Genomic DNA, 15188 nt, shown 5'->3' with positions numbered 1-15188 from the left:
ACCAAGTGGGGCCACCTGCCCCAGAAGGCTGCGTGGGCCATGTGTGGGAGGGGACCAGCCCCTAGGTGGGCTGGTGCGCCCCCCACAAGGGGCCAAGGCACAAGGGAGAGTGGGAGGGGGCAAACCCTAGTCCAGATGGGCCTTAAGGCCCACCTAGTGGGCGCCTCCCCTCTCTCCCCCTCTTGGCCGCCTCCCCAAGTCCCATCTAGGGCTGGCCGCACCCCTTGGGGTGGGAAACCCTAAAGGGGGCGCAGCCCTCCCCTTCCCCTATATATATGAGGCCTAGGGGCTGCCCATAATACGCGATTCGATCTCTCGTTGGTGCAGCCCTGCCCTCTCCCTCCTCCTCCTCTCCCATGGTGCTTGGCGAAGCCCTGCGGGATTGCCACGCTCCTCCACCACCACCACGCCGTTGTGCTGCTGCTGGATGGAGTCTTCCTCAACCTCTCCCTCTCTCCTTGCTGGATCAAGGTGTGGGAGACGTCACCGGGCTGTACGTGTGTTGAACGCGGAGGTGCCGTGCGTTCGGCACTTGATCATCGGTGATTTGAATCACGACGAGTACGACTCCATCAACACCGTTCACTTGAACGCTTCCGCTTAGCGATCTACAAGGGTATGTAGATGCAATCTCTTTCTACTCGTTGCTGGTTTCTCCATAGATAGATCTTGGTGACACGTAGGAAAATTTTGAATTTCTGCTACGTTCCCCAACAATAATTGTATTATCCGGAAATCGTAATACATGTGTGAATACATAGACCACATTGTGTCCCTAGTGAGCCTCTAGTTGACTAGCTCGTTGATCAACAGATAGTCATGGTTTCCTGGCTATGGACATGGGGATGTCATTGATAACGGGATCACATCATTAGGAGAATGATGTGATGGACAAGACCCAAACCTAAGCATAGCACAAAGATCGTGTAGTTCATTTGCTGTAGCTTTTCTGGATGTCAAGTATCATTTTCTTAGACCATGCGATTCTCCCGGATATCGCAGGAATGCCTTGGGTGTGCCAAACGTCACAACGTAACTGGGTGACTATAAAGGTACATTACAGGTATCTCCGAAAGTGTCTGTTGGGTTGGCACGAATCGATACTGGGGTTTGTCACTCCGTATGACGGAGAGGTATCTTTGGGCCCACTCGATAATGCATCATCATAATGATCTCAATGTGATCAAGTGGTTGATCACAGGATCATGCATTACGGTACGAGTAAAGTGACTTGCCGGTAACGAGACTGAACAAGGTATTGGGATACCGACGATCGAGTCTACCGATCGAGAAAGGGAATTGAGTACGGGATTGATTAGGTCCTCGACATCGTGGTTCATCCGATGAGATCATTGAGGAGCATGTGGGAGCCAACATGGGTATCCAGATCCCGCTGTTGGTTACTGACCAGAGAATCGTCTCGGTCATGTCTGCTTGTCTCCCGAACCCGTAGGGTCTACACACTTAAGGTTCGGTGACGCTAGGGTTGTATAGATATGAGTATGCAGTAATACGAAAGTTGTTCGGAGTCCCGGATGAGATCCTGGACGTCACGAAGAGTTCCAGAATGGTCCGGATGTGAAGAATTATATATAGAAAGTGTAGTTTTGGCCATCGGAAAAGTTTCAGGGTCACCGGTATTGTACCGGGACCACCGGAAGGGTTCCGGGGGTCCACCGGGTGGGGCCACCCATTCCGGAGGGCCTCATGGGCTGAAGTGGGGAGGGAACCAGCCCATTGTGGGTGGTGCGCCCCCCCTTGGGCCCCCCATGCGCTTACGGTTGGGAACCCTAGGGGAGGGGGCGCCTCCACTTGCCTTGGGGGGCACTCCACCCCCTTGGCCGCCGCCCCCCTAGGAGATCACATCTCCTAGGGCCGGCGCACCCCCCTAGGGGGCCTATATAAAGGAGGGGCGGGAGGGCAGCCGCACCTCAAGCCTTGGCGCCTTCCTCTCCCCTGCTACACCTCTCCCTCTCACAGAAGCTCGGCGAAGCCCTGCTGCGGTGACTGCTGCATCCACCACCACGCCGTCGTGCTGCTGGATCTTCATCAACCTCTCCTTCCCCCTTGCTGGATCAAGAAGGAGGAGACGTCACGCTGACCGTACGTGTGTTGAACGCGGAGGTTCCGTCTGTTCGGCGCTAGGATCTCCGGTGATTTGGATCACGACGAGTACGACTCCTTCATCCCCGTTCTTTGAACGCTTCCGCTCGTGATCTACAAAGGTATGTAGATGCATCCGATCACTCGTTACTAGTTGACTCCATAGATTGATCTTGGTGAAACGTAGGAATTTTTTTTGTTTTCTGCAACGTTTCCCAACAGTATCAACCAAGGATCCCTCAACGCTCCTCTCCGAGGGTTGCATGAGAGTAGGATCAAGTTGCTTTCGGGCCGAAGTGCCATCCTTAGTTTTGTCTATTTCCTGGCCACCACCTTTATGTAATAATGCCATTTGTATCCCCTCGGACATTATTACTTGAAATAGAGTGCAATGGTTTCTCTAGAAAAATAAGACCCTGATAAGTGTCACATGTGTGGCATGAACACATAGCAACTCCAAATGTTTGTGATGGCAAATTTAGTGATGTGAGGATGACAACTTAGTTGTCAAGCATGACAACTTTTTATTTGTATGTCAAGTTCTAGTTTTGTTTTTTTTATTGTTTTTCATTTTCGGACGACAACTTTGGTTATAAAAACGTCAGAGCCGGAGTGCTTCTTGTCACTCATGTGACACTTATTATTTGGAAAAAAATAACGATAAAAACATGTTCTGAAAAATAACAAAAAAGGAAAAATGTGAGCGTTGTGATTTTTTTTTTTGAAGGAGGAGCCCTAGGTGTGTGAAGGCAACGGCGAGTCGTGCTGGGCCGCGACACCTACTTGTGCATACGCATAAATCCATTTGTAGCCTCATCTTCTCGAAAAACAAATTTTCCGCCAGGGAGCATAACATTCCTATAATAACATAAAAAAACAATGGCACTCCAAAAAGTTGAAACAAATTACCATACCTACTGAAAATGCGTCTATAACGTTACTCCAAAAAGTTGAAACAAGTTACAACTTCAAAAAACAAATTTTCCGTCAGGGAGCATAACATTCCTAAAAAGGCCGCGACACCTACTTGTGCATACGCATAAATCCATTTGTAGCCTCATCTTCTCGAAAAACAAATTTTCCGCCAGGGAGCATAACATTCCTATAATAACATAAAAAAACAATGGCACTCCAAAAAGTTGAAACAAATTATCATACCTACTGAAAATGCGTCTATAACGTTACTCCAAAAAGTTGAAACAAGTTACAACTTCAAAAAACAAATTTTCCGTCAGGGAGCATAACATTCCTATAATAACATAAAAAAACAGTGGCACTCCAAAAAGTTGAAACAAGTTACCGTACCTACTGAAAATGCGTATATAACATTACTCTAAAAAGTTGAAACAAGTTACAACTGAAAATGCGTCTGCAGGGAGTTGAACCCGGGTCTATTGCTTGGAAGCCAATTATCCTAACCATTGGACTACAGATGCATTGATGTTTAAATTTCAGATGAAACACCTTAAAATCTCATTGATATTTTCTTTCTACCCCACCACCATAAATTAGCAAATCCACCCACGCTTACAGAATGCGCACCGGAAAAGTTAGCAAGAACAATTTGATGAGGGCATCAAATAGCTTATTTTCATTTTTGAATTTTCTCTTGTAACAATGGAAGTGTTCAATTTTCTCTGAGGCGGTCAACTAACTATATCAAGAAATAACAAAAGGAAGAATGAAAACACTCACCTAACTATATGTGGATGAACATTACAAGACAAACTAATATTTAAAACACCAACAATGCCCAAACGTCTTATATTCAGGAATGGAGATAGTAAAATTTACAAAAAAAAGAAGAAGAAAAATAATACTCCCTCCGTTCCTTGACATAAGGTGTATAGATTTTTGAGAAAAAAATCCGAAATATAAGGTGTATTACGTTGCATCACTTGTTTGGATATTTTTTTTAGGGATTTGATTACATTTCCTTATATTAGGCAAGGTCCTCTATTTTCTCATGTCAATTAGTCAGGTGTAATCTTGCCCAAAACTTGTGAAATTTACCCTCCACGTGTGTTCTTTAATTTTCGTGCCAAAAACTATACACCCTATATTCAGGAACGGAGGGAGTACACTACTTGTTGACCCACACAAATGACTAATCCTTCATGCGCCGAATTGCTTAAGCGAGCGCTCAGAGATGCAAATCCTACGTATGGATCATTGCGAGCAATATGGTAGTGCTTGCTCACGTGCAGTGGCGGAGCTTGGGACACATCTTAGGAGGGGCAAGTGGGCTGGGGGGGGACCAACATCAGATTTTGGCCAGATTTCTATGAAGCAATTTACTCATGATAATATGAACAAATCTCCTGGGCAAGGGGGCGATGGCCCAGCTTGATCTCCACTAAGCTCCGCCACTGCTCATGTGTGTTCACTGAAGGACTAGTCATCTTAGCTCTGGTATTGGGAACCCTCAACCCGGTTTTGGAAAAGTTCCGAAAAGTTCCGACGGTTTTTATTTGTTTCTCTGTCGTTTGTTTTGTTTATTGAATCAATTATTTTATTTCCTGTCTTATTATAATTACACCCTTTCCTTTTTCCCTCTTATTTTTTTAATTTATAAACATTTTAGAATTTGTGATAATTTTAAAATTCATGCATGTTTATTAAATTTGTGAACATATTCCAATTTTGAAATATTTTCTAACTTCATGAATTTTTTAAAAGTTTGTAATTATTTTGGATCATGAATTGTCTTAAATTTTTGGATATTTTTAAATTCATGAACATATTTTTTAAAAAAATGTTTTTTCTATATTTTCCATATTGATGAGCAGTTTGTTGAAATTTACGAATATATCAAAATCCACGGATATTTTTTTAATTCATACATTTATTAAATCCATGAACATTTTTTAAATTAAGATAAAACCGCTGAAGTAAGAAAACCGGCCGAAACACATAAAAGTCAGAAAATAGGATGAAACAAAAACGTTTAGAAGTGTTGGCAAAGAGGAATTGCTCAGCCAGCCTGGTGTTAAGTCAATGGCCTGGTGTGATGCTGGGCCTGACATGTGGTCGTGCACGGCCTAGTGTGTTGCTGGGCCTGACATGTGGTCGTGCACGGCCTAGTGTGTTGCTGGGCCTGACATGTGGTCGTGCACGGCCTAGTGTGTTGCTGGGCCTGACATGTGGTCGTGCACGGCCTGGTGTGATTCAGAGCGGCCCTCATCGAAAATAAAAATAAAAAATTGCGTCTGCCGGGAGTCGAACCCGGGTCTATTGCTTGGAAGGCAATTATCCTAACCGTTGGACTACAGACGCAATGATGCTACCAAGTAAGATGCAATTCTCTTTATCAGAGTGATTCTTGTTTTTCACTAGCATGAATCAGCTAATCTTTTTTGCACTTACGGTGCACATACACAAACATAGCAAACACAGAAAACAACTGATGCCCTCATCAACTAAGATTTCGCCACTCTTGTCGTGAATTTGCTTTAGGAACTACTCCTTCTGTTTCAAAATAGATGACTCAACTTTGTACTAACTTCAGTACAAAGTTATTCAAAATTGAGTCATCTATTTTGAAACGGAGGGAGTACTACGATAATGCTCAGATTTTTCTAAGGTGGTCAACTACTCGTAAGAAAAAAATAGGGAAGAGAGCAAACAACATGCAGGCGAGGCAGACAGCCTAACTCAACAATCACCTCACAGTTTTTCCTAGTCGAGCATATTTTTAGGACTAGCTGCTGCGTTGACAGCCTAACCAAAAAGCGTTTTTGCTTGCTGCAGAAAGGCACTCAACTGCCTCGGAGACATGTTGCTTATCATCAGGACCGATGCCACGACGCAGCCCAAGCCTAGCAGCAGTAGCGGATCGATGAAACAGCGAGGACACACTGTCCCAGATTAATTAAATCTCCATGTATGTTTCTTGCTTGCTTACCGATGGTTCCATGAAAAGGCAGCTCGACTTCTCATGTCTGCATGAAAAGGTAGACCAGCTCAGCTCAGCTCAGCTGACTAACCAAGGTGAAGTAGTAGTAGTAAACTACTAGCTCAAGCCCAAAGGAGAAATGCTCAGTCTACATGGATGATTTCGTGCTTGAAGACGCACTGTCCGTTGCCTGACACTCGTGCCAAAGACCCACCGGTCAGATGTCACCACTCACAACAACTCGGCCCGCCTTCTGTTGTCAGGTCACGCTGAACGAGCTTGTCCAAAACCTGAAGCAAGTGACCAGAATACGGATACAGGTAACAGCCGTGTGGTTGGCTTGTTTGGATTGTAGGGGGACAGAGGCCGAGAAATGCAGCCATCATGCTAGCAAATAATAAGGTTAGTGTGCTTTCAGTCAGTTAGTTAGCCTCGAGAGCGAGGTATGAACAACACACAGCAAATAAAGGTACCAGCAGGATTCTGCGATGAAAAGGGAACACCTCGCTGGTTCCACCGCAGCGCTGCGTTTTTCTCGTTGTTTACCAACAGATCCAAGCAGTACGGAGTACGAACCAACCTACAGCGTAAAGGAGCACTAAACATCCATTGGCAATTCAGCATTACAGTATATTCAGGCACATAATCTGCTTCGTCCTCCTTTGACCAGAGTACATCTTGAGTACTGCACGGGTCCATGATCAGAGACACAGCTGCATGCTGCAGCCAGAGGGGCCAGCGCCCGAGCATGCAGTGCCCCGGAGGTGATCCAGAGCAGAGGACCAGATGCCGATCGATCCATCATCCACGGCTTCGGTTGCAATAAGTAGGGAAAAAAAAGAGGAAAGCGGCCAACTTATTGCGATCACCGGAGCACATCATCATAACTCATCGGCGTTGGTAGAGTACGCCGGCCAGGCAGGCAGGCTCCCGATCCCCACTGCGCCGGTGCTAGTGGTACTGAAAAAGGCGACATCATAAAGCGCAGGCGGCCCTACCATGAGATGCCGACTCGGATCGACCGATTTGCCATTCTAGTGATACAGTGACCCGCTGAAATCATCTCATCGCTGAGTGGACACACTCCTGCATTGCGGAACGGCTTTGAATGATTATACTTTTATTCCACAGCGACGGGCAATGTACAGAGGAGAGTGCCAGCGCGTGTGGGCATCAGGGTGTGTGCTGCGTCAGGAGCAACACATCGCCGAGCACTCGAATTACACTGGAGAGATTCACTCGTTCATTCACTGTAACAAAATATGGAGTGAACATGTGTGCTAGCTACCCATGCAGACGGCACGATCAAGAACTGGTGCCGGACACAATCAAGGTCGCAGGCTCCAAATGCCATGGAACATGTTCCTCAACTTGCTCCCGCCGAGCTTCTTCACGATCTTCTTGGCGTCCGTCACGTTGGTCTCTGCAAGCTTCTCGAGGTTCCTGACATTCGTAAAAGGTTCCAGCAAATGTTGTCAGCGTCAATGCATTCAGAAGTCGAGAATTTTAGGGAGAATTTTTTTCGTCTTGATGCTGTGATTACCTCACGTGCTCCGATGACATGATCTTCCTCCGGCCGGAGTCGCTGTCCGCCAGATGCACCAGTGTCGACAGCAAGAACCGCTTCGCCGGCGAGGGCTTCTCCTCGTCGGGGCCTAGCAGCTGCAGTACCTGCGCCACGTTGCGGTCATCCTGGACGAAGCGCTTCCGGTTGCGGTGCACGGACATCATGGCGCAGAGCGCCTCCGCGGCCAACTCCCTCGCCTCGATGGATTTGGCCGCCTGGACGATGCCCACCAGCTCCGGCATGAACCCGGCGTCCCCCATCGCCTTCTTGGTCTCCTCCGACACGTGGCACAGCCGGTGTGCTGCTTTTAGGGCGCAGTGCTGCAGCGTGGTGTCGCCGTTGCGGAGGAAGAAGAGCACGCGGTTGAGGAAGACGGCGCCGATGAGCCGGTCGATCGAGTCCGGCGACGAGAAACAGAGAGCGTCGATGGCGCGGAGCGCCACCTCCCGTGCCTTTGAGGAGCGCGGGATGCCCGGGTCCAGCGCGCGGACGAGGGACTCGGCTGTGCCTTCTTGGAGGACCACCTCCCTGGATGAGCTGTCTCCGGAGGCGATCGCCGCGAGGAGCTCCATTGCCTGGATTTGCGCCCCCTCGTCCGCGGGGCCCTGCAAGAGCGACACGAGCACCGGTACCGCCCCGGCGTCGGCCACCATGTACTTCCTTATCTCCTCGACACCCACGATGCTCATCAGCACACGGCACGCCGCGCACACGAGCTCGCCGCCGCTGGCACGGTGGTCGGAGCAGATGTTGACCAATGCCGTGACGCCGCCGTGCGCGGCGACGGCCCACGCGTTGTCGGCGTTCTCCGTGAGCTTGCTGAGCACCCGCGCCGCCCTCTCCTTGGCCGCCGTCCCGGCGCCCGTGTTAAGAACCCGGATCACCGGAGCGATGACGCCGCCGCCGACAAGGTCGCCCTTGCAAGAAGCGTCATACCCGGCGATCACCGAGATGGCGTCCAGGGCCTCTTCTTGGACGCAAGCGTCTGCGGACTCGAGCAGCCCAATGAGAAGGCCAATTCCGTCGGCGACGTCGGACACGACGACCCGCACGCACTTGTCGTCGTCGCGCAGCACCTCGTTGAGCGCGGCGGCGGCCTCCCTCCGCATCTCCGCCCCGCCGACCCGGAGCCTGGCGAAGAGGTCGCGCACGTAGAACCGCAGGTCCTCGCGGCTGGCGCCGGCGCACGGCCGCGGCACCACGAGCGCCCGCGCGCGCGTCAGCGAGCCCGAGGCGCATATCTCGTCGAGCCGCGCCAGGTGCGTGTCGAGCGTGGACGCGACGACGTCGAGGTCGCTCCGCAGCCGCAGCTTGCCGCCTCCGTAGTGCCGCCCCTGGCTCCGCGGCACCAGCTCCCGCGCCTCCCTCACCGCGCCAACGACGTCCCGTAGGAGGCCATCGAACGCCTCGTGCCTCTCCTCGCCGTCGGAGGCCGCGATGACGGTGATGTCCGCGAGGCCGGCGTGGAGCCGGTTGAACCTGTCCCTGACGAGCTGCCACTTGAGCGGGAAGAGGGAGGCGGAGAAGGAGGCAGAGATGAGCGAGTTTATGGCGTCCAGCGCCGTCGCTAGCATCCCCTGCTCGTCCTGCTCCGCTTCTTGGCTCCCCGCCTCGCCCGCCGCCGCGAATTCTCCCATTCTTCCGACGAGCTCAGCTCAGCTCACGCGCAGACCCTTACCACGTCGTCGTCAATTCCGGCCGTTGCATCGAGCAAGCAAGAAAGGGACGAGGAGCAGAACAGGCGGTGGAGCTATTACTAGTTGTGGCATGCGGAGACGGCGGGGGAGTGTGACGACTGTAACTGCAAGGTGGTGAACTGGCGATGGCTCGACTCTTGAAGGCAAGCTCGACTTCAAGGTAGTTAATGGAGTTATGGAGGCGGAGGCGGGGCCGGTGGTGGGTCCCTCGGACGTGGGCGCAGCACGAGCGCGGACTGTGGATGCAGTCGGACTCCTCTGGGGAAATGCGTCTGTGGCCGCGTGAGGAGTGAGGACGAAGGCTTGGGGATTGGTGCGCTGTGGCGGAGAAGAAGCGAAGGACGATCCACGGAAGGAATGTAAGCAGGGCCCCGGGGGTCTACGAACTAGGATCGCGTGACATGCCCAGCAATGCTACACGTACGAAAAATGCTGGGAGGTGCTACTTCAAAAAAAAAAAAATCACGGAGATGCTACTGTAACGTGGTGCAAAATGTTGGCCAGGTTTTTTGGAGTGTCTCCAATTTTTTTTAGGAACTTCAGAGAGCTTTATTCAACGAATGCATTCACCGAACAATCAACTGAGAGGCTAGAAGGCTACCGGTCAGGAAGTAAGGGGTATTGTCTAACCAGCTCTTGGTCACATTAACCGTACAACCGCGCTTAGCATAGAGATGTGCAGGACCCATTTGCTGATCTTATTACATGTTGAATATTAAAAGAAGTAAAACTAAGAGCAAGCTCTCCAATTTCCATGAGAATTGGTGCTATCATCGATCGACCAATGTAGCGAGAATTCTAGAGGTTAACTGCAACTAAACAGCCGTTTTCCGTGATCATATGTGTGTAGCCTCATAATGTAGCGAAGATAACTCCTTCCTTGAGAGCTAGGGCCTCGGCAATGAGGGGGTCTGTGACTCCTAGGAACGACTTACACCATGCACCCTTGAATCTCGAAGAAGAGCGGCCCGACAACCCCCCGCTCCAACGTTGCCATCATCAAGATGAACTACAGTGTCTGTATTGATCTCGATATGAAAAACATCTAGGGGTCGCCAGCCATAACCGTACAACGTCGAGGTTTGCTACCGTGGCAACTCAAGTAGAGCTAGGTCTCTCTGATCCTTCTCACTGAGCTGGCTGGATCTATCCTTTCCAGGTCATGCGTCAAGCGATTGCGAGACATCCAAACGGCCGACATCACCGCGACAATGATCGCTCTGTCGTTTTCAGGAAAACTCTGATCGCATAAGATATCCCTTGTCCATGATTGAGGACGGAGCCGTGGCACGTGTATGTCAAAGAGCAGTCGGGCTTCCTCCCAAAACCAGCGGGCATGAGAGCAAAGCAGAAGGGCATGTTCCAAGTCCTCATCCATGGTGAGACAACTCTTACAGGTGTTGATTTCTCTTATGTGGCGATGCTACAAGGTGCATTCATCCTGTATGATGCCTTGCATCACACGCCACCAGAAAACCCACACTTTGGGGATTACTTTGAGTTTCCAAATAGCATTCCACATCTGTTGTTGATCCACTAAAGTACCGGTAATTTTCCCCTCGTCTAGAGCCAAACACTTTTTTTAATTCACGAGAGCTCAATACGCCAATTTAGCAGAGTAAATGCCTGATTTCTCATGTGGCCAAGCGAAAAAATCTTTGCCCCCTCCTTGCCGCAAAGGAATGTTTAATATGGTCGCCGCATCAGGGGTGATGAAAGTTTGTTTAACAAGCTCCTATCGCCATGCCCTATTTTCTCTATGGGTCAAATCATTGGCAGTCTAAGCCGCCGTGTTCGCTGACCGTGATACGTCCATTTTGTATCATGTTTTCTTACTGTTATTTATAATGTTTTTATCCATAACAATGCTTTTGGAGTAATTCTAATGCCTTTTCTCTCATAATATGCAAGGTATACACAAAGAGGGAGAATTCCGGCAGCTGGAAATCTGGACCTAGAAAAGCTACGTCAGCCCACCTATTCTGCACAACTCCAAACAAGCTGAAACTTCATGGAGATTTTTTATGGATTACTTTAGGAATATTGGAGCAAATAACTACCAGAGGGGGCCCACCAGGTGGGCACAATCCACCTGGGCGCGCTAGGGAGCCCAGGCGCGCCCTGGTGGGTTGTGCTCACCCAAGCCCACCTCTGGTGCCCATCTTCTGGTATATAAGTCATTTTGACCTAGAAAAATAAGGAGAGGACTTTCAGGACGGAGCGCTGCCGTCTGGAGGCGGAACTTGGGCAAGAGCACTTTTGCCCTCCGGCGGAGCGATTCCGCCGGGGGAACATCCCACCCGAAGGGGGAAATCATCATCATCATCATCATCACCAACAACTCTCCCATCTTGGGGAGGGCAATCTCCATCAACATCTTCAACATCACCATCTCCTCTCAAGTCCTAGTTCATCTCTTGTGTTCAATCTTGTTACCGGAACTATAGATTGGTGCTTGTGGGTGACTAGTAGTGTTGATTACTGATGGCAGCTGGAAGTACGTCGGTATTTCCCCAGAGAGGGAGGGATGATGCAACGCAACGGCGGTAGGTATTTCCCTCAGTTATGAAACCAAGGTTATCGAACCAGTAGGAGAACCAAGCAACACAACGTAAACAACACCTGCACACAAATAACAACACCTCGCAACCCGACGTGTTAAAGGGGTTGTCAATCCCTTTCAGGTAACGACGCCAGAAATTGGTGTGTGACGGTAAAAAGATAGTAATAGATTGGATAAATAGATCGCAAATAAAATAAAGTGCAACAAAGTATTTTTGTATTTTTGGTTTAATAGATCTGAAAATAAAAGTAAGGAAAAAGTAGATCGCAAAGGCAAATATGTGAGAAATAAGACCCGGGGGCCGTAGGTTTCACTAGTGTCTTCTCTCAAGAAAAATAGCAAACGGTGGGTAAACAAATTACTGTTGGGCAATTGATAGAACTTCAAATAATTATGACGATATCCAGGCAATGATCATTACATATGCATCACGTCCAAGATTAGTAGACCGACTCCTGCCTGCAACTACTACTATTACTCCACACATCGACCGCTATTCAGCATGCATCTAGTGTATTAAGTTCATGGAAAAACGGAGTAATGCAATAAGAACGATGGCATGATGTAGACAAGATCCGTTTATCTATATGGCGGTAGATATAGATCTCGTCTTTTTATCCTTAGTAGCAACGATACATACGTGTCGGTTCCCTTTCTATCACTGGGATCAAGCACCGTAAGATCGAACCCACTACGGGGCACCTCTTCCCATTGCAAGATAAATAGATCGAGTTGGCCAGACAAAACCCAAATATCGGATAAGAAATACGAGGCTATAAGAGATCATGCATAAAAGAGATAAAAAACTCAAATACTTTCATGGATATAAAAACATAGATCTGATCATAAACTCGAAGTTCATTGATCCCAACAAACACATCACAAAAAAGTTACATCATATGGACCTCCAAGAGACCATTGTATTGAGGATCAAGAGAGAGAGATGAATCCATCTAGCTACTAACTACGGACCCGAAGGTCTACAAAGAACTACTCACACATCATCGAAGAGGCATCAATGGAAGTGATGAACCCCTCTGTGATGGTGTCCAGATTGGATCTGGTGATTCTGGACTCTGCGGCGGCTGGATGAATATTTCGTCGACTCCCCTAGGGTTCTGGGATTTTTGGGGTATTTATAGAGCAAAGAGGCGGTTCGGGGTGCACCCGAGGTGGGCACAACCCATTGGGGCACGCCAGGGCCTCCTGGCGCGCCCTGGTGGGTTGGGCCCTGAGGGAGTCCTGGACTAAGGGGTCCTCGGGCGTCCGACCTGTTAGCCATGGGCCGGACTGATCGGCTATGAAGATACGAAGACCGAAGATTGCACCCGCGTCCGGATGGGACTCTCCTTGGCGTGGAAGGCAAGCTTGGCGACCAAATATGTAGATTCCTTTCTTTGTAACCGACCTTGTGTAACCCTAGATCCTTCCGGTGTCTATATAAACCGGAGGACTTAGTCTGGAGGGTAGATACATTACCATAACCATACAAGCTAGGCCTCTAGGGTTTAGCCATTACGATCTCGTGGTAGATCAACTCTTGTAATACTCATATTTATCAAGATCAATCAAGCAGGACGTAGGGTATTACCTCCATAGAGAGGGCCCGGACCTGGGTAAAACATTGTGTCCCCTGTCTCCTGTTACCATCGACCTTAGACGCATAGTTCGGGACCCCCTACCCGATTCACCGATTTTGACACCGACATTGGTGCTTTTATTGAGAGTTCCACTGTGCTGTCGCCAAAAGGTTTGATGGCCCCTTCAATTGTCATGACGCTGTCCAAGGAGACACTTTCCTCCCCGAACAAATCTTTGTGTTCAGCGGCTTCGCACTGCGGGCCAATTCGTTTGGCCATCTGGAGCAGATCGAAAGCTACATCCCTGGCCATCTGGTCAGATTTGGGAGCTTGAACTACGTTGCGGACATCCGTGGAGACTTGATCTTCGCTGGATTCGAGACCGCGACTACCACTGCTGGTCACCCTAAGAGACATGGCCTAAATCTTTCATCGGACTGCACCCAGGAGACAGCTCCCGTAACCGCTTTGGATTTAGATCCGGAGCAGACTACGCCATCCAAGGACGGGAAGCTCAACCCCGCCACAGAGGCCACAGATTCCTCGGTGTTGGAGCCGCATATAGACTTGATCTCACACGATACCTGTGCCACCGGACTCGTCTCTGGCCGTAAGTTCCAAACCATGTGAGCCCGCGGACGCCAAACTTGATCGTTTATCGATCTTCGAATTCAGCGCCGCACGCATCTTCCAGCATTCGCCTTTGGCCGACATGCTAAACTCATTAAAAAACATGTCCTTGAAGGAGGACTCACAGCCAAACTCTATCCGGTCCGAACTAGGGGCTGACGGTGGAGAATTTTGCTTCCCACCCACCACCCACTTCATAGCCACGATCGAGGATTTGTCCGACACACTTGATTACGACTCCGAGGACATCGACGGTATGGATGACGATGCCGGAGAAGAATAGGCCGAGAACCCGCCGTTCACCGAACGCTGGACGACCACTTCTTCGTATGATGTATACATGGTGGATGCACCAAGGGAGAACAGCGGCGATGACAAGGAAGATCCAGCTAAGGACAAACCTTTCGAAATACAATCCAAGCGCCGGCGTCAGCGACGCCGCGCTAAAGTCACGCCGCAGTAAAGACAGCAACACCGGCACAGGAGAACATAACACTCCAGAAGGTGCCGAAGACAACGAAGACCCCATTGAAACAACTAATGAATAAGATGAACGGGAAGATGGACAGGTTAGCCCTGGTAAACAGGACACACATAAAGACTCAGAGGACAGAAGTTATCTTCCGCTCTCCGAGGATGAGGTGAGCCTCGACACCGATGATTTCATCGTGCCTGAGGAACCTCTTGAGCAGGAGCGCTTCAAGCACCAGCTAATAGCCACTGCAAGGAGCCTGAAAAAGAAGCAGCGGTAGCTTCAAGCTGACCAAGATCTGCTCAATAATAAATGGACCGATGTCCTAGCAGCCGAAGAATATGGCCTCAAGCGCCCAACCAAAAGCTACCCAAAGCGCAAATTGCTACCTCAGTTTGACGAGGAGGCGCCGGAATACATACCACCATCGTACAATGCGGCTCACCGACCACCATGTGGTCGGGACAAAACGGCAACTCACGCCGAACACCAGCCCGCCCCGCCTCATTGCACAGGTAGAGGTAAATTAGCCCACGACCATACATATGACCTCCGGGAAAGCCTGAACAATAAAGCATGACATACCAGATCAATCTACGGATGACGAGGACGTGCCTCGACACGTGACGACGACCACCTATTCGGATGTGACAAACTTAGTCATGCGCGGGATGAAAACCG

At 49.6% G+C, this 15188-nt stretch overlaps 1 protein-coding gene and 1 non-coding gene across 3 annotated transcripts; both read right to left on the bottom strand.

Moving 5' to 3' along the window:
- Nucleotides 1–5307: 5307 nt before the first annotated feature.
- On the bottom strand, nucleotides 5308–5379 carry TRNAG-UCC (transfer RNA glycine (anticodon UCC)). Its single transcript has one exon. It is a non-coding gene; the product is annotated as a tRNA-Gly (tRNA).
- A 1719-nt stretch (nucleotides 5380–7098) lies between these two features.
- Nucleotides 7099–9634, bottom strand: LOC123188265 (vacuolar protein 8). 2 transcript variants are annotated; one of them, XM_044600316.1, is made up of 2 exons: nucleotides 7542–9634; nucleotides 7099–7441 (listed from the first exon to the last, which is right to left on the bottom strand). In XM_044600316.1, exons 1-2 carry the CDS (start codon nucleotides 9200–9202, stop codon nucleotides 7327–7329), a joined length of 1776 nt encoding a protein of 591 aa, XP_044456251.1. In that variant the 5' UTR covers nucleotides 9203–9634; the 3' UTR covers nucleotides 7099–7326. The 2 variants fall into 2 exon arrangements, with proteins under 2 accessions (XP_044456251.1, XP_044456252.1); XM_044600317.1 differs by having other exon boundaries at nucleotides 7547–9609.
- Nucleotides 9635–15188: the final 5554 nt, after the last annotated feature.

Source organism: Triticum aestivum, chromosome 2A, assembly GCF_018294505.1.
Source record: "Triticum aestivum cultivar Chinese Spring chromosome 2A, IWGSC CS RefSeq v2.1, whole genome shotgun sequence".
NCBI classification, from domain to species: domain Eukaryota; kingdom Viridiplantae; phylum Streptophyta; class Magnoliopsida; order Poales; family Poaceae; genus Triticum; species Triticum aestivum.
Note: the sequence above shows the minus strand (reverse complement) of the source record. Positions and strands in the feature narration are given on the sequence as shown.

Coding starts and splice junctions, on each gene's coding strand:
- LOC123188265 (XM_044600317.1), bottom strand. CDS start 9,202: ATGGGAGAATTCGCGGCGGCGGGCGAGGCGGGGAGCCAAGAAGCGGAG. Junction 7,442..7,546: donor AGATCATGTCATCGGAGCAC/GTGAGGTAATCA, acceptor TACGAATGTCAG/GAACCTCGAGAAGCTTGCAG.